At 44.7% G+C, this 26,823-nt stretch overlaps 1 protein-coding gene across 3 annotated transcripts in view; it reads right to left on the bottom strand.

Annotated features, from left to right (window-relative positions):
* Positions 1-26,823, bottom strand: part of PCSK7 (proprotein convertase subtilisin/kexin type 7) — a 434,758-nt gene that overhangs the window by 320,739 nt on the left and 87,196 nt on the right. For all 3 annotated transcript variants that reach the window (XM_069614474.1, XM_069614475.1, XM_069614476.1), the window contains 3 exons: positions 19,281-19,760; positions 18,519-18,653; positions 17,243-17,408 (listed from right to left, as the gene is read on the bottom strand). In XM_069614474.1, the coding sequence (XP_069470575.1) occupies positions 17,243-17,408; positions 18,519-18,653; positions 19,281-19,760 (781 nt within the window). The remainder of the gene's footprint in view (positions 1-17,242; positions 17,409-18,518; positions 18,654-19,280; positions 19,761-26,823) is intronic.

Raw genomic sequence — 26,823 nt, 5'->3', positions numbered from 1 at the left:
TATAAAATGCGGGTGGAGAGCCCACGCCGCCCCCCCCCCCACACACACACACACACTTCCCCTCAACCTAATCTATACCCTTACCCACCCATATATATATATATATTTAATTACATTTGACCAAACAAAAATGTCAAAAAAAATCTTTCAAATGTTTTAGGTCAAATCATTTTATGTCAATTATGCTAGTCCCCACCATTACACTGAGCATTTGGTTGAAATTACTGATGAGTGCCATCCTCTCAATGCCCCAGCTAGAGGAACAGGGGCTTACAGAGATACTGAAAACAAACAATATTGGAACAGGGGTCGGGGAGGCGGGCGGCAGTGGGGAAAAGCAAAACAGAAATGACACAAACAGGAGTGCGAGCCATGAAGAGCAAGATACACAGACAAATAGAGAACAATGTAAATGGAGCAGTTACAGTAAACATTTCAGAATCGAACGTGCTTGACAACTCTTGCACGGAATCAGCTATTAAAAGCAATAAAAAGAAATTTTTTAAAAAAACTATCGCATGATGGTATGATTCATACCCAACGAGATATGAAACCCAGAAAGAAGTCATAGATGAGTAGCATTGTTGAACAAAAAGACACCTGCAGTAGAATCGCACACAATCTGACATCATAGATCGGTAGTGACGGACGCTGAAGTATCGGTAAACAAACGGATACATTGTAACAGCCAAGACTATTTCCAGGCTCAAATCAGAGGAAACTAGGACAAAGTGCTTTACAAAATCTCCCCTTAATTTAGCAGTCTATCCCCCGCCCCCTTTTGGTCCCGTCACTTGTCTGACCCACTAACCCAAAACTAACAGATTTGCAAGGACATAATGCCCTTTATATGCCAGGCAACAAGATCAAAGACAGCATCATTGAGGCAACTCTATCCTACTCTCAAGAGGATGACATTTGCTGAACAAATCGACCAACAAACACCCAGGAGTTTATTAGGCATCAATTGAGGAAGAGGTTAAGATTCTCAAATCTCATAGAGACTACTGCAGTGCAATGAGAACGCTGCTCTCTCCAGATCTGCCCCCGCCCCCGTCACCAAACTAAGCAACCTCGTCCTATGAGAATGTACGGGAACACAAATATCAACAATCACTACCAGTCAAAATACAACAGGTGCAGATCCTAAAGAAATTGACAACAGGTACGAAAAAAAAAGAAGAAAAACACCACAGCAATTTAAAACATCAAGAGGCCAAGGACTAATCTGCCCTCACGCTCAACCTAGTAGAAGAGAAGATCTTCATTCCCCCAAAGTGTGAGGGCTTGGTCCTGAGCCATGTGGACTGATCTCGTCTTGCACACCAAATCTGCTCCATCTCTGTAAACATGATCATCGAATCTGGGGTGGCTCAAGTCTCTGCACCTTTGCCAATACCTTTCAATATACACACGGCACAACTGGCACACATCCTCTGCAGATACGTTCTACACCAACTAAGCCCAGAGTATCACATTTTGTCGAACACCCACAAATCCACGTCAACCTTAAAGAGTGTAATGGTGGCCGTCAACAGCAGTATTCCCCCCCCCACACCCCCTTTACTTCCCCTATACAACTTTACTTTCCCTACACTTACTGAGTCTACCTCGACTTTACCAGACATTTACTTTGTCATACATTTACTTCTTCATGCCTTTACTTTTCCTTCATCTTCAGATTGTAAAAGGTGGCAATACATGTGGTTAAGTATAGCTAAAGAATTGTGTCAGGGGTCAATGGATTGCAGGTGGCTAGAATATGGGGGGGGGGGTATTTTCTAAAAAGAAGGGGGTGTAGGGGCTTTCCCTCTAAGGACAAAGTGAATGCTAGGGAAGTGACAAAGTGAATGCTAGGGGAAGTGGCAAACAGGAAAAGTTAAGGTATGAGAAGTAAATGTGACTAAGTGAATGTATGGCGAAGCAAATGCAGAGGAAGTAAAGAAATACAACTGAACAACTCAATGTCAGTATTGTCCAAAATCTGAGCTATGAACAGTTCAACTTGCTATGCCTTCATCGGTCAAAAACAAAGGTTTCCTCTAAGGCTCTGTCTATGTAACAGTCACCTGTTTAACCACCAGGACAGCAGGTTGTGGAGCTCGAGCCAGGCACAGCCATACACACTGTGATGCAACCTCTGGTGGGTGTTAAATGGGGGGAACCCTCAGAACGCCTCCAGCCCTTGTGGAGGGGTAGCTAGAGATAGTGAACCAGAAGGGAGTACAGGACAGATCCCCAAAATTGGAATGTGGTACCTTACTGCAAACCAAGCCTCAGTGTAGCTTTGATGCCCTAACCACGTCAAGGGAACCACAAACTTCAGCTGCGGATCCATGCCAGCACCCCAATTCAGAAAGAAGCTTCCTAGACCCTGCACTGGAATAATTCTGAATACGACGTTCCAGGGTCCAGCGTTCCCTCCCAGAGACCGGATTTCTGCACACTTACCTGGAGGAATCGGAAAAAGCAGGAATCAGAGGGACGTCTGTTCACGGAGGCACACATTACTACAAAAGAACACTCATGGACCAATGCTCGGCCAGGTGGCCACAACCTTGCGCCTGCTTATCTAACATGAAAGCAGGTCCATTTCAAGCCTCGGCATACTGAGCTACTTCACAACTTGTAAATAAGACAGAATATACACAGAACAACGAGCTACAGCTGGGGAAACGGGTCAAGAACTATAGTGAGGAAGTGGAACTGCCGAGTAAGAATCTCGAATGATGAAGCAAGCAGGGGAACAGACCAAAATAAATCAGGACTTGGCTTGACTAATGGAATCATGAATCACAGTACCAAAACAAAAACATGGGGACAGTGAGTTGGATCAGGAGACAGGGCAGCATTCGAGGAGAAGGCAGAATGAAGAGAATAGGTGTTCAGAGCATTAAGAAAGGAGGTATAGGAGAAAGGAAAGCAGCAATCATGGAGCGCTAGAGCTGCCTGCGGAGTGGTCCCCTCTGCCCTCCAAGAAGCCCACTGAGACACCTGGGAAAGAAGAAAAGGCCAACTCAGTGGAGGCACAGTTGGAAGAAGCCTAGACCCAGTGCAGGCTAGTTGAAACCACTTTTCTTCTAGGCCTCAGAGTGGCAGTCAGGATTCTCTCCAGATCCTGACAGAAATGTTCAGGTAGAATATAGATACTGGTCGGAGAGGCATACTAACCGTCAAGCCAAGAACAGTGGGTAGTAAGGCAGCTTAGACAATTTAGAAGGCTCAGACAGACATTCTACCAGAAGTAACGCTGGTAAGGGGTGTGTGAAAACCTACTACTTTTTTATAGACCAGCCCTACTGGCAAGAGCATAAGACCACTTGCCTATAACCAGCAAGAGACTGCTGCTTCGTCCCAGGAGGGATCAAAGGCAGCATCAGTCCCAACGACGTTGCTAGAACATCACCCCAGACATGCGAAGCAATTCTTCGTCATGAAAAAAGTGGATAGGAGTCTGGATACATTTTAGCCTGGGCAGAGGCCTGGGAGCCTTTAAATTTGCTATATCGATTAGGAAGTAGAGGCAAGGCCAGCAAATGGATCTTTAGATTATGAACTAAAGCACAGGCTTTACTCCAGTCTCCTTGTACCGTTTCCTAGCTAAGAATTCCCCCAAGTTACTGAAACATTCTAGGCAGTCCTCCCACCTATCCCTGAGAAACCAGATAGGGCTCCATCTAAGTTGGGGGCAAGGGGGTCACCTTGATCCTAGCGGGGATCCAGTGGTCCACAAGTCTGGGAGGTTGGTGTGGGTCAGCATACCTCCTAAGGAACTATTCAACTGTTAGGAAAGCCTAACAGCCAGGCAACCTATTTTGTTATCCCCCTCATCTCTGTAGACTCCTTCCCCAGAAGACGATTTTATGTTTCTCCTTTTTGGCTGTGCTCCAACTGGATGCTTAAAAAAAAAAAACATTGCTGAATCAGTCAAAAACCAAACTGTGTTCCGAGCCTCCTCAATCGTGACACCAACCGCACTAATTTCTCCGATGGCCACCGGCCATCTCCCACAGACAGTGCACAAGCTGGGAGTCATCTTCATTGTTGCTCTCTCCTTCATACCGTGAACCTACACCTTAGCAGACTAAGCCTTTTATCTTCTGCAAGTTTTCAACAGAAACCTACCTTGCTACTTCAAGCAAAGATGGACCTTGCTGAGGATGATGCACTGTCCTGCATTAAATTCTGTTGTTGACACCTCCTACTGACCAAGGAGTTTCCCTTGGTTTTGATTTTCTGTAAATTCTTCATCTACTAAGGCACCAAAGAGCGCAGATACACTACACTCCACACCCCTCCCCGAGAGTCCACTCTCAGTGGATGTAATGTTAAACCCAACCAACATCTGAGGTAGAGGACATGGCAGTATTATTTAGAGGCAAGCCCAGTCAAGTATGCAGAAGCACTGATTGCTTGGTTAGATCAACCCCCCCCCCCCCAACTCCCCACCCTCAAATACCCCCCCTTCCATCTCTCATGGCTTGCAGCAGATCTTCAAACAAACTGACAGGTGTCGGATAGAGAGTCCCACAAACATAGGTTTTAGATCCCCAACAAAACAGAAGTGCTTGAAGCGCTCTGGAAGACAAATGGCATTGATTTGTTCTGCACTGTTAAGCCTCTGCGCTCCATTACAAACAGAGCAAGAGGAGATGAAGTAGAAAGCTCTTTTCTTTGTAGCAGAGAGTACAACTAAATCTGGCAAAGGTTAAAGGTCTAGAGCCCTATATTGTTTCAATCTTGTCTGTATATTTCAGCTCCAATGGAGGCTGGAGTTAGGAAGGCCTCCCCTGCTACACCTGAATACTCAGAATTAGGAGACACTAAAGGTCTTCCAGGCATTGTTCCTGGAGGGTCACAAAGGTCACCAATGTCTTTTTAGGTCACCATTATACGGATATTCTGCTCATTAGCTGCCCTTAGCAGCTTTTAATTTTGACAAAGTTGACTGCCTTAGGACTGCTCCAATTTAGAGGCTGACCTGGTGATGAAAAATGCTGACTGGTAGGCTTCCATGTGCCCCAGCAGATGATCTAGAGAAATGTATGTATAGGTCCATGGTTAAAAACCTCCTCAGGAAGAACCCCCTTCCCGATGCAGAGAATGTAGAATGCAATTGATAAGATCAATAATGTAATTATTTGCTGAATATCAAGACAATAATCACTGTTCATAGCTATGCAACAAGGAACAAATCGCCATAAACTCCTTCAAAGTTGAGGTGCGTTAACAGATGTGAACAGCGTAGCAGTAGATCCTGCCTATATATTTTTTTTTTACATCACAGGGAAAGCAATACATTTTTGGCACATAAATGGCCACAGAATTTAACATTGGGAACAGAGTGGAGGACATGGGTCCTTTACAATGGAGTCACAGAATGAGACTTGAAGACCAGATGTTGCAGGTGAAGGTGGAAACAAACCAGGGACAACGACAAGACAGAATGACATAGGAACGGGATGGTGGAGAAAGTTATGAATTAAGGATGGAGGTGTCACGATTCACTCCCTTTGCCTTTGTTCCCACCACTTGGGGGCATGATTTGGGAACCGTTTCATATTGAACTTAACTTTTGAGCCCTACCAACACAGTACTGTGCTGATTTGGAAGCTCAAAAATCCCATTTTCCATTTCACTTCCCTTTCGGATACATTTTCGTATTTTGGCAGCCAGTTTTCTTTTTTACCCTAGAGACTACGCTTCCCAATATTTCTTGCTCACTGCTTCATCTCCCCCTGTGCAGGAACATGTTGGGTGGAGGATACGTAACACCTGTGGCTGCAGGTGTTAGCAACCTTCACACCTGAGGCGTGTAATCGTTGGCCAGCTCACAAAACCTCTGTTTGCTTCAGTGCAGTGTTGGTCATTGTAGCAGTGTTCCGGTTTGTGACCGGTCCCTTGTTACTGGTTCTCATGCATAGTGTCTAGTTCCTACTTTTTATCTTGTTCCAGGATTTCGAATTTAGTGTGCAGCATTAATTTCTGCTTCCTGGATTCCGTCTTCCTCAGTTTTACAGTCAGCACTTTCCAGTGCTTACCTTTTCCTATGCAGCCCGGTTTGTCTGTGTTATTTATTCTTTTGACTATGCCCTATTCTGCAATGTAACATTAATCCTTTAGACACCCGTCATTTATAGATTTACTATTTTGTACCATTTTCCTTCCTTCCCTGGATGGGAAAGGAGGGATATTTTGCACTTGTATTGTTGTTTTCCCTGCTCCTTTACCTTCTCTTGGAGCCTGTTCCTGGGTTTCCTCTCGTACCCTTTGTTCCCCATTGATTGTTAGGTGTGGTGTGCTGTTGTATCCAGCCCCTGTGTGAACGCCTACGTTTTCCTCACTATTATGTAAGCACTATTCCTACTTGTCCCTGGTTAGGAGACGTATGCAGTAAGTTATACGCCCTTTGCTGTTATAGCCTTTCCGAGTCCCTGTTTGATCTGCAGGGTTATTGGGCTTCGCTGACATTCCAGATGGTTTTTCTCGTCCTCAAGAGCACTGTCATTCAGTTACCTTATACAATACAATCAAGGATGTTAACTCACAGATCCTGTTATTGCTTGTCCTCTATTAGTGTTGACAGTGCCTGTAACAGCAATTGTGTGTGAGGAGCTTGCCTGCTTTCTTTGCATTCATAACAAGCCTCCAAGTGCTTACCCCCACATCCCATTTCATATATATTTGTATTCTTATCACGCTCTACTTGCACATCCTGGGGTTTAGTGTACATCTATCTTCGTGCCCGTTTCACACAAAGCTGATCACGGTGTTCATGTGCACATTTCCCTTGCCATATCAACTGCCTTTGTCCCCTCATGACAGGAGGGGTGACGGAAAAGTGCTGTAGGGCTGTCCATGAAGGGTAGGGAGAGAAGAAAACAGGGTGATGCAGTAGCATAGTGTGCTAGGAAATAGGTTCCTCAGAAAGAAGTGGAGCTTTGAGGTTGGATTTAAATAGTGGTAGAGTTGAAGTAGTACAGAGAGGAAGAGCATTTCGAGTAGGGGAATGATTAGAGACCAGAAACGAGAGTGAGCACATGGGTCAAGTAGGTGAGCGGGGGATGATCTTAACGAGCGAGGTGGAGTGTGAGGAGTGAGATGAGCAGATAAGTAAATGGGGCGAGTCCATGGATAGTTTTGAAGAGGAGAAGTTAATACTTAGCCGCTTGTTTCATAGATAGCCAGCCAATCTGGCGATGGGCAAAGAGGGTAGAGGAAGGCGAGAGTTTGCGGACCGCGAAGTTGAGGACTTTGCCAGTATCCTCTATGGCCATCCCAACTATGCTTTTTCATTTCTGGACAAAGTAGTCAGATCTACAAAGGACCAAGAAGGAGATTAGCAGTATGAAAGGAAGAAGAGGACTGATTTTTCTGATATTGAGGAGGTCGAGTCTGGCTGCAATGGCAGGTTTGGAGGTGAAGAGCAAGAAGTTGTGTCATGGCTCAAAAATGACAAGGTTATGAGCGGAAGCAGAGTAAGAATGGTAGTAAGAAGAGAAGGAGAGGAGGAGATACCTTTTTGGCTGGAAAATATGGAACTTCAGTCTTAGTGGAGTTTGACATTTTTGACAACAGCTCGTCGGATAAGGAGTGAAAAGAGAAGATCGGAGTGTCATCAGCGAGGAGTTGATAGGAGGAGCCGTTATAGGAGATCCAAGAGCTGAAGTAAAGAGAAGTGGACCTAGGAGAGACCATTGGGGAACTCTAACAGTAAGGGGGCAGAGTGTGGAGTTATGGCTGCTCCAGGACACCTGAAAGTGTCTGTGGGCAATGTAGGAAGCAAACCAAGCGAGGGCCTCACCTCCGATGCCAAGGAGAGATAATGTAGAGAGGGTTCCATGTAATGTCCCGCAAAAAACACATTGCCGAAAAATGGCCGTTTTTCTGTGGGGACATTATTACATGGAACATGCGGGGGGACACCCCCGCAACCCGCTGCCCCTGTCCCCATATATACGGTCACCCAAATAATATCACCACGACTTTTTACCGGCAATATCATTTACGGCGACCAATACCGTAGAGAGAAGGTCAGAATGTCAACAGTATTGAAGCCAGTATGTAGGTCGAGAAGACCAAGAATGGATGAAAGGTTTACATGCAGAGAGGAAGAGGTGAAGTTGCTGACATTGAGGAGAACTGTCTCGGTAGAATGCAGAGGCCGGAAGCAAGATTGAAGGGGATCTTGGAGGTTGTGAATATCAAGCAACTCAGTGAGTCAATTGGATACTACTCGCTCTAGGCTTTTGGAATAGTGTGGCAGAAGACAGGCAGGGCAAAAGTTGGCAGGCGAGCTAGAATCTAGACCAGTTTTCTGAAGGAGAGGGAAGACAGTACAGGTCTTATAGGATGAGGGGAAAATTGCATTGTCAAGAGAGGAGTTGAAGAGAGAAGAAAGATTTGGTGCAACACTGGGAGCCATGTGCTTCACAAAGCGCAGGGACAGTGGGGGCAGAGGAAGGGTAAACCATGAGGATTAGGGCAATAATTTCATCAAGGTTGGTGGCGGCAAAGGAAGACATAGTAGCAGGAGAGGGGGTAGAAATTGTGAAGAAAAGAGAGCAGGAGGAGGAGATAGAAGGTAATTAGAGAGGGTATTGTGAATGATGGACATTTTAGATTAAACGCAGAGAGCAAGATCATTTGCAGAACGAGTAGGGGAGATGGAGGTGACAAAATTGAGTTGAGAGATTTTTAGAGGCGTCTAGGTTGGGAGGATTGGGATACAATCAGAGACATATAAACATGATAGGCCTATATGCCTTGTGGGGGACCTTGGGTTTGCCAGTGTGAGTGGTAATATAGGCTCATCTACAAATAGAGGATTTGGCTCCTCTTGACATATTGAACCAGGGTGCCCCACCCTTCTCCAAGGCACATCCAGGCAGACTTGGCATGTACTCCATGATAACGTGGACAGATGGAACATGACCATAACATGTTAATCATCTTTTTATATCACATTTTGGGCATCTAACAAGAGCATGAAATGGGAGTGGTCTGTCCAGGTGAAGATGGCGCAGTAGAGAGAGTAGCGAAGAGCTGGAATTTAATCTTGCCGTTCCAATAGATATGTATAAAATGACGTGAACAATTTTTGTGTGATTGGTTATTTTCAAAATGAAGTTGTATTTGACCCACCAGACCCAGTTATAAAATCGTATGCTTTACAAACCACAGGCCACCGACACTCTAGGTCATGATGCGTCCCCCAGACTAACACACCCTCAGGAATCTACTTCAACCTACCACATTTATGAGCCATTTTACACAAACACCGAGACCCTGCCAACACAGAAGAGCTCACATACCGACTACCATGAGCCAACAAGCCATACTTCCAATCAACTATAGAGGGTTGGGGAAATGGCATCACTGCTGCCTCTTCCCTCTCCTTGTGAACTTCGAGTGAAAACTTCACAAGGAGAAACTTCCTTTCAACCATGAGACCACCATCAGTGCCAAGAGTCTGAGAATGGAAGACGTAATTTACGAGGAACAGTTAAGGCCAGAGGAAAAAAAAGCAGTTAACTGAAATTATTGCTTGAGTTTTCACCAAACCGTATCAAACCTGTTGAGGGATAACAAATATCTTTGCAAAATGATCAAAAACAAACAAAAAGAAAACCTTAAATATCCTAGTAGTGTTCAGTTTTCCTCTCACATGAGTGGAAAAATAGAAGTCGGTGGTAAAGGATAAGAGCATACTTAGTGGCAGCTATTTTTTTGTTAAAGCAACAGCTGTTGGTTGGAAATGTGTTTGCCAGAGATTGCATGCTTTTAGCTCATTGCTTGTGTCGCTTTATTGGTATAGTGAGTAGAAGTGGGAGAGTGAGCTAGTGAATCTATTTTTCTACCCCTTCATAATAAAAAGAAATGTACAAATAAATGATTGGCTTACATTTTAAAGAATTGCCTCTTGTTACAATGTTTTTCAGTATCTGCACATTCACAGGCACAATCAGGTGTTTATGCTCAACAGCGAAAATCTAATGGAGTAGTAGATGCTAAACAATTGAACTACTGACAGAATCTTACACAAGCGGTAACCATTTATAGATTTTTCACCGCAATAAAGTTGACTAAGCACACTACAGACTTGAGAAAATACAGAGGTGGTCACTTATTGTGATCAGCTTTGCTATGAAAAAGAAGAAAAAGAAAAAAGAAAACCAAAAAAAGAAGAATTGGATCTGAATTGGTTACCTTTGAATTTCAGTGGTTGAACATTTCTGGACTCTGCCAGGGTACTTAAAGAAGATTGAGGCAATTAAAATTCTGCTTTTGATAACAAACTTCATTTGGTTTTACATTAGAAGACATTCACCAGTAACCTCTGTGAAACCGAAGACATTCACCAGTAACCTCTGTGAAACCTTACAGAGGGGTGAAATGGAGCACGCGCTTTTGGGAATTGTGTCTGTGCGGTTCCACGTTCTATATCAGTGACAATATCAGAATATTTATAACAGTCGAAGAGTCTGCTTACTTTAATTGGTCTTATTCAACTTATTTTTTTTTAATATATTTGGTAGAGGAAGATCTGAATATGGGATTCCTATGGAGGGATTACTGTAGCTTTTGGTACGGATTCCCATATGTCATCATCTTGGTCTCTCTGAAAGCACACTGCACCTCACTTCATTACAGGACTACAAAAATTCACCCGCCTCACCCCTGTGGCCACGAAAATACACTGGCTACTTCTTAGAACACATGTTCAAGACAGTCTTAGTTATCTAAAAATCAATAACAGTCAAAACACAACTTTACCTAGCTGAGAACTCACAAGCCAATGCATCAACAGAACCTACAACTTTGCAAGAGCTGGGAAAAAATGATTGCAAGGGGGGTACACACACTCGTGACATGTTTATTTCTGCCATGCACTGTGTCTCTAGGACAAGTTACCAACAGGGGCAAAGACTGCACCCAGTCATAGGCGGTGAAGGACTCCTCCATACCACGACGAGGGGGGCCAATTTAGGCAAAATCCAGAACCAGCCCTGTCCCAGAGGCAAGTAGGGAAAGGTGGGGGGCATCACTGAAGCCCCACACAGGGCCCCCAGTACTTGTTCTGCCTCTTTTCTTTTACTTTTTCAGGACAACTCCCCCCAGAAGGCACCTGGGCACAACAAGAAAAACCAAGTGGGAAAAGAATAAAAAACAGGAATGGAATAGGACTTTTCTTCCCAATGTGACGAATCTGGAGTGTTTGTCCCTTCTCCCCAAGGGAGCGCCACCCACTATGAGGCTAGGGAGTTGAGTCCACTCCGCGCAAGATCCACGCTAGGGGGTTTCGGCAAGTGGGACCTCACTGAGAGTGAATACCCCTTAGGGGACAAGGACTCCCTTTCCCACAGGGAACTCTAAGCCAACCACTATATCTGCATATGTGGGACTGCCTTCCTTGAAGAATACTGTATCTTCCTTCTATGTTGCTCCAGGCAATGGTGGCTCAAACAGAGGCAATACTTTTAGACTAGTAGATCACAAGAGTGGGAGAGTAGGGTGCGCAGGGAAAGCCCTCGGACATAACAGTGCCTTGGAGAGGCGGAACTGGAAGAAGCAGCGGAGTCCGCAGCAATTGGAAAGCTGCAGAATGCCAGCACGAGACGCCAGAGAAGCAGCAACAAAGACAACGGGGAAACCAGTGTAGCAGCAGGGAGAGAAAAGCCTGTCCGACGTGGTGGCTTGACAACAGTCCTACCGTGGTGGGCCATGCACCAGATGAACAACACCAAGGCCATTACCACCGGGAGCGGTGACAGCTCCCAGACACCAGCGTCTGTGGAACGTAACGCAGTGAATGAGATGCGAGAAAAAACGGAGACAGAATTTAGAAAGCCAAACCAATTACCTGTGCCATTGCCAAGCCCTGCATGGTCACCCTGCAGGAACACAGGTACCAGGGTGAATGGGAAAAGCAGGAGGCCACTGGGGAAACTAAATGTAAGAAGTCAAACGTGTGAAAGCCAGGAAGTCGTTTTCCCCTTAATAAACCAACATAACTAACGAAGAATTCATAAAGAATGTAACGAAAAGGGCTGGTTGGGAAACAGAGGGAAAGTGGAAAAGGGGACCCTGGGAAAGAGGTAGAAGACCACCAGAACGGAAAGAGGTAGAAGACCACCAGAACTCAAAGTTAAAGAGTGGCGAGAGGACTCCCTGATACAGTGTTCCAGGTGTTGTAAATTAAGACCGTCAAGTGAACATAATAAGGAGGGGCATAAGCCAATAGGAAGAACCCAGGAGAGGGGAACTCCCAATACAAGTAAAAGTATACAAAACCGAGAGGTTGAAGCCCCAGAAACAGGAAAGCATAAACTTAAAAGAAAGTGTGAAAGAATACATCAAGGACAGATATTCTAAACAAACCAAAAAGAAGAACGTAAAACCCATGAACAGTTGGGAGGAGCTACATAAGGAAAACATTTTTAAATCAGACATTTGTATCTCGCGCATAAAAGGAAACACGCTAAACCATAAGAAAACGCCACACACAAGGAATAAAGGGAAATGACGAGGAGATAAGACATTCCTTTGCCCTTCTTTCGTTATTCATATTGGTGGTAGGGTCAGATAGAGTTTGGTTTGCAATGAGGACATTTATTTTGGACTTCCCGACGACTAATGAGTACCATGTGTTTTAGTAAGGCGGGGAAACCCCATAGCAATAGATCACTTTTCTTTTAATGAAATAAGGAACAGGCCTATGTCCAAAATGTGTGACTGCTTCCGACCCACAACTCCAAGCAAAGATGGACACCCATCACCCACCCTTCCAACCCCAAGTGAATGATGGGTCGACAAAAAGCAAACTGAGTGAGAACAGACTGCAGGGAACAGGGGAGACCAAAATCCTCCCCAAACCGAATTGAAAGCAAACCTTACCAGTACATGAAGAACCACAAGGAAAACGAGCAGCCTGAGCACCTGGCTGCTACTCTGCTCTGCAAATGGAGATTGGAAAGGGGGTGGGGCTAAGTGGGCTTTAAAAAAAACGTTGCACCTGTGTAACCCAGTCCGTGGGGAAAGAATGGCCACAGATTGACCAACAGAGTCAGGAGAGTGCTGGAACCAATGAAAGGGAGGAGGCAGTGATGGAACCAGAAGAGAACAGTATAAAAGGAGAATTAATGAGAGTGTGTGGGTTGCAGGAGTGAGGCCAGGCGGCATGGAGGTGGACACAGAGACCAGACAGAGGACAGACGGTGGAGCGGAATGCAGAATGGTTTGTGGCAGAGTTGGTGTGGTGCAGTTGAGGTACTGGTTGAGAGGAAGAATGGTGCCAGCTGAGTGTAGAGTGGTGAGGGGTATAAAAGACGAGGGAGAAAGAAGGGGGGGGGTTAGAATGATAGAGTATCGTAGGAGGGTGGAGAGAGTGCAAGGCGGTAGTGGGAGTAGTGGTGATAGAGTGAAACAATAAGGGGGCGCATAGTTGGAAGAGATGGAAGGAGAGTGTGGTAACATTAGGGCACAGAGGTGTAGATAGGAGATGGCGTGTAGGAAAGATATGAGGGCAGTGGAGAAAGGCGAGGAGAAGAGGAGAGCAAAAGAGGGTGCCGATATCGGAGGGACCGAAGTGGAGAACGTGGAGAGGAAGAAGACCAGAAGGTGGGAGTGAAGGCAGAGGTCAGAATGGGGCAAATGAGAGTAGAATGGAGGGTGTGGACAAAGGAGTAGTGAGATCAGGGAGAGGAGAGAGAAGAAACGTGTGCATGAGAAAGTGGTCCACGGTGCACCTTACTGGAACAAGAAAATGGTCATCAACATTGCGCAAACCTGGGAAAGGTTAGATTAGTGATCCCCGAGAAGAACCCTCGAGGGAGCCAGATAGAAAGGGCTTTTTGCATTTAGTCCTCACCTACAGCTTTCCTTAGATACTAGACGTTACCGATCGCGCCCTGAAAAACCTGGGATTTAAGGATGCCTGTGTGAGAGCGGAGGGAGGTCACCAGAAGTTGAGAGGCTAGTCCATCAGAGTCCCATGCCCGCACCATGCCATGCCCGCAGCACCCGGGCGAGAATGATATTTACCATTTTGAAAATAAAAACCCTTGAAACATCATTTGGAGTCTGGAAGTTATTAAAGTCCTCTGTGACACAAGGCAGGTAAAACTGAATGCCTCCTTATAGTTCAAAAAATGCCTGAAAACCATACACTTCAAAGAACATCTCACCAATAACTGATTGCTCCACTCAACCCTACTTCTACCAATCCAGAGCCTCCCACCCGCTCTACCTCCCTATTCAAGATACTCTCTACCCATGCACCCCAACTGTAACCCCCATGGTGCTTCCCCAATGTACAGTGTTCGGCTGCTTCACAACTAGGTTCAGACTTTATAAATCCCATAAATAAACAGATATTGTGGCAATGAGCATTATAAAAAATCTTAAATTCGAGGAAAATAAACATATGCCCACACATGTTTGGCCACACATGTGACCAATCGACGTTGAATCAAATCACTAAATAAATAATAATTAATGTCTTGAGAAATCACAAAAGTGTTCAATTCCGAAGAAATATGCAAATATTACAAAACCAAACGAAAAGTGCTTTAATCATAAATATTCTACAACTAAAATATTTATTCTGAAGATTATAGCAGAACATTACTCAAGTCCTTTCAAACTACATGTATTGAAATGACGCAGATGCTTTTTATTTTTTAAATTTAAGCTACAAAAAAAAAAAAGATGGAATTTCTGTTGGCATAAGAACGAATAACCCTCTGCTTTTCAACTGGTATCTTGCCAAGTTGGTTTTTTATCATGAGAAGAGAAACATGGGCATGTACCAAATCCTACGAATATCCTCTCCCTGCAAACACTCTTAATCATGTTGTAGGTAACCCCTTTATCATCAATCAATAAAGGATGATATTGTTGAATGATCTGTGAATGCAACTAAAGCTTGCTCTTTGCACAGCTTTGTGAGATACTTCTAGTTTGGGAAGTTATTCTATGGGTATAGTGGAGTTCCAAAATCTGTTATATAAAAATACACAGATTGATGAACTGATTAATATTTGGAGATGGGCAATGTAAACATTTTCTTGGATACAAAATGTTGCAAATACATATTTTCACTAAACGGGAGAGAGCGCACTATCACAGATAGCCATGCAACAAAAGAGTATTATATTTATTACAAAAGTACAGAAAGAGGTAAGTGGAAAATATGAGACTAGCACATTTCTACTCCCCAACTAGGGGGTACATTGTTGGGCAACATTAAGAATACAACACAAAAGGGGAGTAGAGCGCGGAGCCAGAGGGGTAGGAAACAGTAGGTAGGGCGTGAAGGGAAGAAGTATATTCAAAGAGTCTATTTTTATGACTGGATGTTATGCCCTTGATATTCTAATTTTTCATATTCATTTTCTGAAATCCTGCCTACATAGAGCAATTAATAGACATGAAAAAGCGGTGCTTCTCTATATTCAAGTTGCATGCATCATTGTTGCATTTCCGCTTGTAAACCCTGTTTTCAGGGAAGCATTGTAGGAAAATAAATAGAACAGTTTGAACAGTAAACTATCGCTGCTTTGTTTTCAACAAAGTAGTCAAAGGTAATATACCTGCAATGTGTTTCTAATTATTAAGGAGTGCACACTATTTCATATTTTCCTCGAAATATCCAGGCTTTGAAAACAAAAATTGCCAGAAGTCTTCCATGGAATACTGTTCTGAGAAACATCTGGAAATATTCATGAAAAGTAGTCACATAACCTTGCACTGATAGGGGTCAGATCATGTCGCACCACAGGGTGCTTAAACCATTACTAAAAATGTGCGCACATATTTATAAAATGTTCTCAGCGATTTGTAAACAGTTTTTTTTAAAACTGTAAACATCCGCTCATCAGTGACATGCTGTGAATGTGCGACAGTACATTTGGCAGTCAATACATGAATTTATGCAACGTCACACAAAAAAAGAAAACTTACTGCTGCATGCTTGACAAAAGGAAACAATCACATTAATATGGAACATAAAGAATGACACTGCAACGTGCAGTAAAAAAAAAACATGCATTCCTTTGCAAAAAAAATCCACTTCTCTATTCAATCTAAGAAGGGAATTTTGTTACAGTACTGTACCCTGTACAGCCTGATGTTCAGTGGAATAAGGAGCGGTTTTCTCCGTTTCTAACACCCAACTTGTGGGTCTGTTATTTTAGCTTTCTTTATGCAACGCATATCCTTCATAATGTCATACTAGGTTTCTGCATGAATTTTAAAATGCATTATTTCTTTTCACTTCTAAAGCGTGCAAACAACTCTAGGGCATTGAGGCGCTGCTACAGATACAGGTTATTTTCATGGACGGTGGTGAGTTCTCCATAGTGAGTGGTTACAGGTTATACCTATGTTAGGTTGCCTATTCAGGAGGTGTTATGCATGATGGAGAGATGCAGGTAGAGGAAGGCAAGATAACAGACAACAGCAATAGTGTTACATACAGGTCCAGTCAAACAGCTGTGTTCTTAAGGCTTTATGGAACACCCAGGCTCTTAGTGTGGGGGTGAGGGGAAGGGTTCCACGGTTTCACTGCAATGAAGGGAAAGCTAGAGCCACCCGCTTCAGCCCGTCAGACTTTGGGTAAGAGTAGGCGGTGGGAGTAGGGTGTTCTGGTGGGTCTAGTCGATTGTGCTCTGGAGAATTTCTGGGAGAGGAAGGGGGCAGCATTAGAAAGGCACTTATGAGTGATAGTTTTGTGAAGATAATGCATTTTCTGATAGGTAGCCAACGTGCTGCTATTGCGACTGCTGTGATGTGCTTTTTTTTGGGATGTTGAGCGCAGCTCGAAGGGCATTATTTTGTATGACTTGTAGTTTGTGTAGGTTTCCGACTGAGGCAAGTACTAAGAGGACTTTTGTAAATCACTGTATTACACACTATTGCTTCTTGACACAAAAGTTAAGAGATCATTCTCCATTGACTGGCCAGTTACCCACAAATGCAACCAAAGGGGTTCTTGGGAAATGGAAGACTGGATATGGAAGGCCAGGGGTCTACCTATTGCAAGGTTAAGGGGAGACCCCAATTGGTATGTTTTAAAGTAAGTCTACCACTTTTGTTCAGGATTAATGCTTTATTTCATTAATAGGAATAAAAGGACCGCAACAGCTGCCACTGACAAAAAGGGGCTTACATCACACCTGAACATTTCAGAGTAAGAGAAGACCTCAAATCAATCCGAGGGTGCAGTCCTTGACCCACATACCTGCAACGCGGCTGCCATAGGCCACACCCACAGCACAGAAGCTGTTGTTGGGCACAGCGGCGATCTCACCAGCACAGCGTGTCCCATGGTGGTTGTCGTTCTCGTTGTCCGGGTGAGGCATGGGGTCTGCGTCATTAGAGTTTAGATCGTAGCTTCCTTCGGGGCTCTGTAATAGGACCAGGATAAGCACATTTCCTTACTGAATGATGCACAGGGTCAAATGCAAAAAAATTACAATAGGATACCTATCAGACCATGAGGAAGCACAGCAACCATAACAGTGGTACAGCACTCTGTGCCAGCTTCTGTTACAGGTCATTTGAAGTTCCAAACACCCACGCCTTGGCTGTCTGCATTAACACCATACTACCATATGCTACTATTCCCTCTCCATTCTCCTTAAGGCATCTTTTCCAGGCCATATGTAGGTCATCCGCAATCCTCAAGATGTTCTAGGCTACAACTACCATGATCTCTCAACAGTGATAATGCTATTGAGGGCTAATCAGAGTAGCAGGTCAAAATATCTACAGGTGGACAGGCTGGCTACCCCAGATTTATGAAAATTGGAGATGGCCCTCTGACAGCTGCAATTCTGTAGTATCACTTTGGACATCGCAGGACAGTGCCTTTTCCTGAAAATAATCGAGCTTCTTAAGATGAAACATATGACAATTCATGGAGCTGGCTAACCTCAGAACACCCACCTCCAAAGTCCTCCCTTTGGTAAATGAAGCAGCTTGCAGATTATTATGGAGCTTGCAGGAAGTTAAATACAGTAGTCTATTGTAGGAATGTAGCTGGGATAGGGTGGAATAAAAATAATCTTGGGCACCAAAACAATTGCAGTTCATGACTTACTGCAAACTAAGTCGTAACAAGCAGATTTTTTGGAAAGGTGAACATTTTAAAGAAAGTTTGGCCAGTACCATTGGTCAAGGCTACCAGCGAGACAGGGCATCAGTCAGTTAAGTGGCCCAAATGAACCCACACCGTCCTACTGGACAGATCGTTTGAACAACGCAGGTTCAACTCTACCATCACATAGAGATGCAATGGTGTGTAATTGAATTCTGGATGAAAGCTAAAACTGTGGGTGAAAATTAGGAGAATATTCCTTGTGTATAGGCGCGTTACAAATGCCATATCATGTGGCGTTTGTAGAGGTCAGAAGTGCCCTACATTAATCTGGGTGCACGATTGCATTGGGCCCATGCCGGTTAGGTTGATACGAGTGTACTTGTGCAGCTTGATTGGCTGTAGGGAGCATACTTACGTAGTTTGAGTGGATGTCGGCTAGTGTATGCTCAACTCCATCATCCACTACCACCACGGTTACTCCTTGACCCGTAACGTTCCTCTCCCAGACTCCAGTAACATTAATGTCCATCCCGGGCCTCCGGACATTGTTCTAAAAGATAAAAGCAAGATGTTGGGCATGAAGTCAACCACTCTTTTAGCCCTCCAGACTACCTAGAGTTGAGCGCAAAGGAGGTAAAAAAAAAAACGGACTGATGTAAAGTTTACTGTAACAGCAGGTTTAGTACAGATTAAGGAGCACTGGAAAGCTGTTTGCAGACCTCCGGCGATTAAATAGTCAGCCCTTATGTGTATTGGCAAATAAGTGTGGCAGTCCCAGCAGTAAAAAAGCAGGCGGGATTGAGGTGAAGATGGAGGTGCTCTGGCAAAGTAGTTCTTATTTGAGTTTCCAGTGCTGGAATAGCAGGAAAAACCTGCAGGTCAACAGTGAGGGGCATTTGCATAACTGTCTGTGGAATGCAATGCTGGGATATTAGGAGTTGAGGTGCACTGGTCTGGAGTGTGGACCCTAGTGCTGGAATAACAGGAGATGCCACAGGCCAGGATTGAGGAGCATTAAACAGAAGTCTGTGGGAGCCACACATTCAACATTGGGGTCATTATCCCTCACTATCAGGAGGAGAGGACTTCAATACCCTTTTTTGATTTTTTGAGTAGGCGTGAGGATCCAGAACACCACAATTGAGAAAAATATTAGCCAAACTACCACTCAGCTCACCAGGTGCCACTGATGGGGGTATTTAGGGTCATTGAAGGTAACGCTACGCTTGGAGCGCCTCAGGTGCCTTTGTTCCGTGTACCAGCGCACACTGTTGTGCTGTGCCAAGATAGTCTCCACAGCTGCTCTCACACTGGCCCGGTCACCTTGGTGTGCAGGCCTGCCAAAGTCTGTGAAGAGGTAGTGGTCTTTCAGCTCCCCAATCTGGCCCTTATTCACGAGTCCTGCAGTCTGCGCAAGCTCATCCGCCACATGTGCCAGCTTCTCTGTGCTCTGTGCATCGTTGGGAATCTGCAGGCAAACTGCCCAGGACAGAGATGGCATATCCCCCTCCGGAGGTTCTGCAACCCCACAGGACACAGACAGGAGAAGGGTAGCAATGGAGAGCCAGAGGCATGTGGCTATGCATTTGCGCGGGTTTGCCATTGCATGGGCACACCCCGGCACTAGGCCTATCCTTGGCCACAGCAGACTGCATCTCTGTAGGGGGGTGAAAAGAAAAAGGAAAAGTCACACTGTACTGAGAGATCACAAAAAAGCAGCAGTTTCACAAACATTTCAGGGAAACACATTTTCTGACATAGAGCAAACCACTATTTTAAGATCAGTAACTACTCCCAAAAGGGCAGGAACATGTCGTCAGTGGTTGTACCAAAAGGGAGTGATGGGCATGAATTGCCCTGACAGGTTATGGAGTTACATCCACTGCTGCTCACCATTCGAACATTTCACTCAGGCATTTATGGAGTAACTTGCAATTGTAGTGTTTATTTAGCTATTGATTTACTAACATGATTAAAAGGTGAGGACAACTGCACAACTTCTTCCTGGGTCGAAGGATAGGAAGAATACGAACTTAGCATGTTAAATAAACACAAAACCAGTCTGACTTGACTTTCTAGAATTATTTGTACAAAGAATGTGCGTGTTCGCAAATGAAATACCATCATACCTTCACAACAAACTGAAACCCATCACCCACACAAATGCCAGACAAGCAGGCCAAAATCTCCTGCACATTACACTCTGCAAACTAACACGAACACAAAACCAAACCCAGAGCCTGAACACCCTACCACTACACCACTCTTACATCACCTCTTTCTGAAAAAGCCTCAAAACATACCTCTTTCCCCACTACTAATGCCGATCCTCCTACTAGATTAGGAATGCTTTCTGGGCTAGACTGCAAGAGACGCACTAACGCCGGCCCGCCCCGCATACAGACAGAGGCCACGTAGGAAGCCGGTTGCCCGACCTGGGCAAGATTATGCAGATGAACGGATACCATACTGCAAAGGGACCGTGAGTGTCGTACAGCCCCTGAGCTGGAAATAGACACAGACGCCCAACACGCCACCCGATTAGAAATACGGAATTTGCGCCTTACTTCAAGCTTTGAATGCCAACTAACCAACCCACTAACAACTTCACCCTCTGCATAAACCTCTCAAATTCTAACCAAACACAACCACAAACTTACAACAGCAATCCGCACAAACTTCACACTGCAACAACAAAACAAAGGATGCATAGATGCGCACAACAGCACACAACGCCCTCCGACAGTACAACACCCCAAGCCCAGCCAACGGAATTCAGGGCTGAGGCCCCCCAACAGCACATCACTGCTCTCTTGCACTTCTCCAGCTCATCCCCACTAACTCCCCCGCCCCCCACCCCTCCTTTCTTTCAGAACCACCAGAGCGCCAGGAGACCACTCCGGTGGTGATAGTGCGCGGTACAAATATCCTTTAACATTAACTAATAGGCCAGCCTCACCAACTCCCCTGCCATAGCCAGTCTATTCGAATATTTCCATGCCGTTCGGAAAACATTTTGCAACTTCTGTTTCACAGCGCACCTCTAATTTTGACCATGTAAGGCCCTACAAGACACACTGCGTAAGGTCAGTGTTGAACAACAATTCAAATTTTAAAAAACTATTTGTAACCTTATTTTACTGGCTATTTGTGCCTTGCGAGTACTCTCTGTACTGTTTGGGCACTGTCAGTTTCAAAGCATTTCTACATTCACGCTACCTTAGGTGAGGGGATGCAGTATCTCAGGGTAGGCAGCGGGCCAATGGGATTGAGCCTCATTCACTCTTAAGGATGCACATTGCGTAGCAGCCGGACAAATGAGGTCCCTAGCTGCCTGCTATCACCAATAATAACATTGGGAAGTCAGGGAACTCCCCACATACACTTTAAAAATCACAACCTCATAAATCCAGCCAACAAAGTCATGCTTTGAAGCACAGGAACCATTCTAATTCCTTTCTTATCATGTTGATATTGCAAAGTAAGTAGATTAACAGCTGTTGGCTGGCAAGATCATTGGCAGGCTATCGGATGCGGCAGGAACAGACCAATAATTAGCAATTAATACCAGTAGTTCACCGCAAAGCCTCCACAGTCACACCACCATCCATTCACCGGCCCACTTCCATAAGGAAACGATAAATATCAAGAATGAATCAGGGTTTTGTGAAAGGTCTCACACACACACACACACACACACACACACACGCACATGCAAGCACGCAGTGACGCAAACACACGCATTCACGCATGCAAGCACACACTCATGCAAGCACAGTCACGCAAGCGCGCGGTCACGCAAACTGCAACGGGAAGATGACAAACTGCCACTATCCACTCACCGTACCCTCCAACTGCCCCACTAACAGCAGTCACTTCCAAGTGGCTACATAAATGCATGGAAGAAGTTGCGCTTTATAAACACTGCATTGTAATGCATAGGCAGTGTAAGGGTGCAGAAGGAGGAGACTGACACAGGTGGCATGATGGTTGCTAAAGACTTGTAAGAAAATAAAGATAAAACCCTACCTGATCTTAGTTCTAAGAGTGGTTTCCCTGCCTCAACTAAATGTTAAGGATTCCATCAGGATCTCCGTCTGAAGCAAATAGTCCACCGTCGTGTGTCAAAACTTATTTCCTTCCTTGACACTCTAAATCAAAACTAAGTAAAGTGGTGAACTTTTCAATCCAGAAGAATGGCTCCCTTCTTCTGGATGATTGATCAAAGTTCACTTCCGAGTGATGATAAAGGAAATGTTCTTCAAAAAGGTCAAAACCAAAAGTCTCAAAAAGCTCTCTTGATTTGGCACTCCGCCAATGCTCATGGTAAAAGAAGGTCTTGTATCTTTTACAGTTTTGGGGTAACCCCCTAACCCTCCTCAGGTTTCTCAACACTTAAACAGTGCCAGGAGTAACAACTTCCTTTTCCTGGCCTTATGCGTGCAGTTCACAATACCAGGGGAAATTACTCCCTTCCTCTGGCCTTTCCGAGGCTCTTGACAATGCCAAGAGAATGACTCCTTTCTTTTGGCTTCTTTCACAAAGTTCATCAACACCACGGGGAACGTCTCCGTTCTCCTGGTTTTTCTCAAGCTCTTTACAATGTTCACAGACTTCACAGACCATCTGGTTCACTCCCCGGCTAGGTACTGTGACTATGAAGATGACTTTGGAGGCAAATCATTATTGGGTAAGGGTCCCAGACACTTCTTGGCACTTTGTTTTACAAGGAATATACCATACTACTGAAGGTAGTTTCTAACTTTCACTGGGTCACAGGCCCTGTTTCTCAGGCTTCCCTTGTCTCTCAGACGCCCCCACCTACACCCCAATACCTTTGTGGTTCATGGTTGGGTCTTCTCTGCCCATACCGGAGGTTTCCTCTGCTTGATTCGGCTTCCTGCTTTCTTGTTGGCTCACGGGTTCCTCCATGACTGCAGCGGCGAGATCTGGGCGGCTGGAGGCTCTCTCCACATAGGCACAGCTGCTTGTTTCCACCTTGCATCCGTCTCTCCAACGTTCTGATCAGTCTGCCACTTGCAGACCAAAAGAGGACATCCCTTGAGCCGCTCTCACATCCCGATCCTCAGCCCTCTCTTCCACCGTAGCTTTCTCCTTCTCTGCTGATGGAGGGAGAGCTTCCCATCGCGTTCCTCCAGGGAGGGTCGAACAATGTCCAGAGTCCTTCCTCAGTCTATATGCTCCCACCCTGAGCATATAGACTCAAACGCTTACTATGGTTCTGCAGGACACTTTCATGGCTGCAAACATCTTCATCCCAGTATGAATATGTTCACTCTATTCGGTTTGCTGGACTCTTCATCGTCCCAGTTTTCCAGGATACATCAGGCAGGTAGTTCCTACTCTTCCTTGTCTCAGTGGTTCTCACAGGGGGTTGGACTATCCATTCTACAAAAGTACATGGAAGTGTGGGGGACTAGTGTACTGTGCCCAGGGGGCAGAGGTTGAAATGTAGGTTGGGTGTACTGCATTTTCCCCGAAGAGTCATCCCTAGTCCCATGGGGGGTGAGGGCAGGAGAGCAGCGAATTCCTCCACATGAGATCATCCCACTGAATACCACCCCCCAAGGCGATGATCAGGTAGAGGCCTCATGGGAAGGGGCTCCCCCCTAGACGAGTAGGGACGAGTTAAATAGAAACAGCTTTCTAGTCAGCCTCAAGAGATGAACATTTCAGTGACTGCACTATATAAAATCCCAACTGATCTATTAATCTATCCCTCTTTAGCCGTCTCCCTCTCTTTTACTACTCATCGGTCTACTGGTCTCTCCACCCATTTGTATTGCGGTAGCTACCCATCTATCCCTTATTATCTATTTCCATGTATTCCTACCCATTCCTTTTGAGACACCATCTATATCCATCTACCTCTATCTAGCTCACTCCTTTTCTGTACCTTAATCTACTGACCCAACGCTGTGCGTTTTCTCTCTCTCTCGCTCTCTATTCAAAGACTTTCACATTTCAAGTGTATTCAGAGATAATTGTCAGAATGGCTATTTTTTCCACAGGTTCTGAAGTCTCAAAAAAAATATCTTTCCCTGTTGTCCTTCACCATCTATCATGGACAATGCAATTCTCCTTTTTGCAGATCTTTGGAGTTTGTGGGTACTGTGGAGGATCAGAAGGTCACAGACTCTTCAAGGACATTGTTACTTCAGGTTTTATTAAAGAATAAATGTACAGGCCTAGCCATCCCTAAAGGAATGGGGGGATTCTCTACCCAAAGGTATAACTAAGGTACTCATCAGTAGTCTCTCTCAATGTTCAAAAGTATAAGTCCACCACCCAAACTCTACCCATCTGACCCCATCACTAATTCAACAAAACAAAAGGGCAGGAGAAGGACTCCCTTCTGCTGCTTGGTGCTTTCCACACTTCTATTCTTAATAGAAGATCTTTCCAGATTCTTTGGCCACTATCAGTTCATAAAGTCATTTACTCAAACTGGCCCGCTTGTTTCTCCTTTTGGGCCCAAGTGTCCATGATTCAGACCGATTGATCCCCAAGGCTATTCAAGCCTTACACTCTTCATATTCTCGCTTTCTTACCTCCCATTCGTCACCTTTTGCTATAAAATTGATTCTCTCCGCTTGGCATGGTCGAGATATATGCCCTTTATAACCCAGCCCTTCAAGTATCTCTATATCCTCTTTTACTCGGATCACTCGCATTCATGAATATTGAAGTTGTGCTTTTCTCACTTTCAGTTTTCTCTTTTTCACGATATGTTATCTCACATTTCCTTACACACGTACAGTTCAGGTTTATCAAGCAATTCACAGTTCCCATGAGCCTTAATTGTATCATTTTCTTTCTCAGACTTTTAAAGTTCAATTTCAGCAAACTTCCTCTCACGGCTTTCTCAATATCACGGAGACGAGTTAGCCAGTTCAAATGCTTGTGGCGGATCGTCCCGGGCCTCCCCAGTTTCCTGTTCCCTTTCTCTTTATCAGAAAAAACTTTCTGGGCTTCTTACAGGCTTTACATTGGCTTTGCTTCTCCACCGCACGGTGGTTTCCACTTTCCTTAGCATCTCTCACATCTACTCTTCGTTCATTCGCTAGGCGACTCAGTATGGTAACAGTGAGCTGCCACCACCACATCTCAAGCCTCCCTTGGCTTGCACCTTCTCAGGATCCCTGCTTTGTAAGGCCCACTTATCGTATTCTTTCTCAGCCTCGCAGCTACGCTGGCTTATCAGCATTCGCCTTGCTGCCTCCCAGCAAGTGTTTGTATCTCGCGGGAGCCGCGTCCGGCTGCGTATCCGTCTCCTCTCAACGTCACATAACCAGGTGACCTCTCCTGCTTGGCAACAGCTTCTTCTCTCGCTTCCCGCCCTCTCCCCTTTCTCACTTCATGTCTGGCGAGTCTTCATATTTCAATTCACTGGTCTCAGTAGTACCTCAGTGGATTGGATAATTCAGCTTAAAGACACAGTTTCTTTTCCTTCCAAATGAGAGCATCTGTTTGCTTCTTCATTGTCCCAGTTATGATAGATGTTATGGTTTGACATTCCCATATATATGCCTTCATGTTTTCTGGTGCAGGGAGTACCTCAGAGTGTCACGCCACTTACCCGCCATTCTGCTTGGAGGCGAAGGGCTTGCGGGATTCCCCTCCCAGTGCATCTATCCAAGATGGCAGTTTTCCCACAATGGTGCAACTGTTACCTGGACTCCTTGGGAGCGTAATACCTTCCCAGCCTGTGGACCCGATACCTTGGAGCCTTTAGGATTCTTTTTGTTTGAACAAAAAAACAAAAAAAAAAAAAATAGAAAGGTTATAACATCTATTAACTAAGATAATACTTCATGGGATGCGTATTCCCTTAATTCACTCCCTTCAAAGTCTAGGACTGAATTCCCCTCTCACCTGTGTTGTATTATTGTGGAACTCTTCATCCTGCTTTTCTACAGGGCCGCGTTGAGATGGATAAATAATTATTATTATTATAAACAATGGTAACTTGGGTTGCTGATGAACTCTATAGCTTCTTGCCTTGAAATGTCTATTCTTTTTAGAATTAGTCTTGGGTAAGTGAGCAGGTGAAGATACTGAAATCTTTAAGGGCTTGAATTGATTCATACTTTGGAGAGATCTCTCCTTCTAATTACTTTTGTTCTTGTTCTCCTTTTCGCAGGTTCTAGGAATTCAGGGAAAGAATTATGGCTGCGGATCGCTGCAGAATTACTCAGGATGAGAACATTTTCTTAAAACGTACGTTCGCCATTACGGTGTAACTGCAGCCTTTTAGGTGGAGCGTGGTAACAACTGTGAGGTGAAAACTTGAAGAACCTTCAGGTACGTAAACGCTTATAAAAACGTCTTCTCTGTTAAACTGTTGTTTTTTAATTAAATACCTTGTGTTGTCTGCAGGTTTTTGGAAAGCTGAGGAAAAAACCTTTGGAAGATGCAGTGGCTGTGCAAGAAACATCTGACTGAAGATGCTGCGAGCGAGTAAAAATTCTTAACTGAAGATAACAGCGTCCGAGATAACTTCTATCGGGTAAGTCTCTTCTGCGAACTATGGTACTCTTTAGCTTTTCGTAAAACTAATGTCTCTATTATCTCTTTTTCTTCACAGGTTCTGTGAGGAGAAACGCTGGTAGCCTTTCAGCAGAGGCGGGGCTCAAGTAGCTCCTCTGCAAATATGAATAGAACTGTGCTGCTACTTGTAAATGGGTATTGCGGCGGCC

This window comes from Ambystoma mexicanum, chromosome 9, assembly GCF_040938575.1.
Source record: "Ambystoma mexicanum isolate Mex_15411 chromosome 9, UKY_AmexF1_1, whole genome shotgun sequence".
NCBI classification, from domain to species: Eukaryota; Metazoa; Chordata; class Amphibia; order Caudata; family Ambystomatidae; genus Ambystoma; species Ambystoma mexicanum.
Note: the sequence above shows the minus strand (reverse complement) of the source record. Positions and strands in the feature narration are given on the sequence as shown.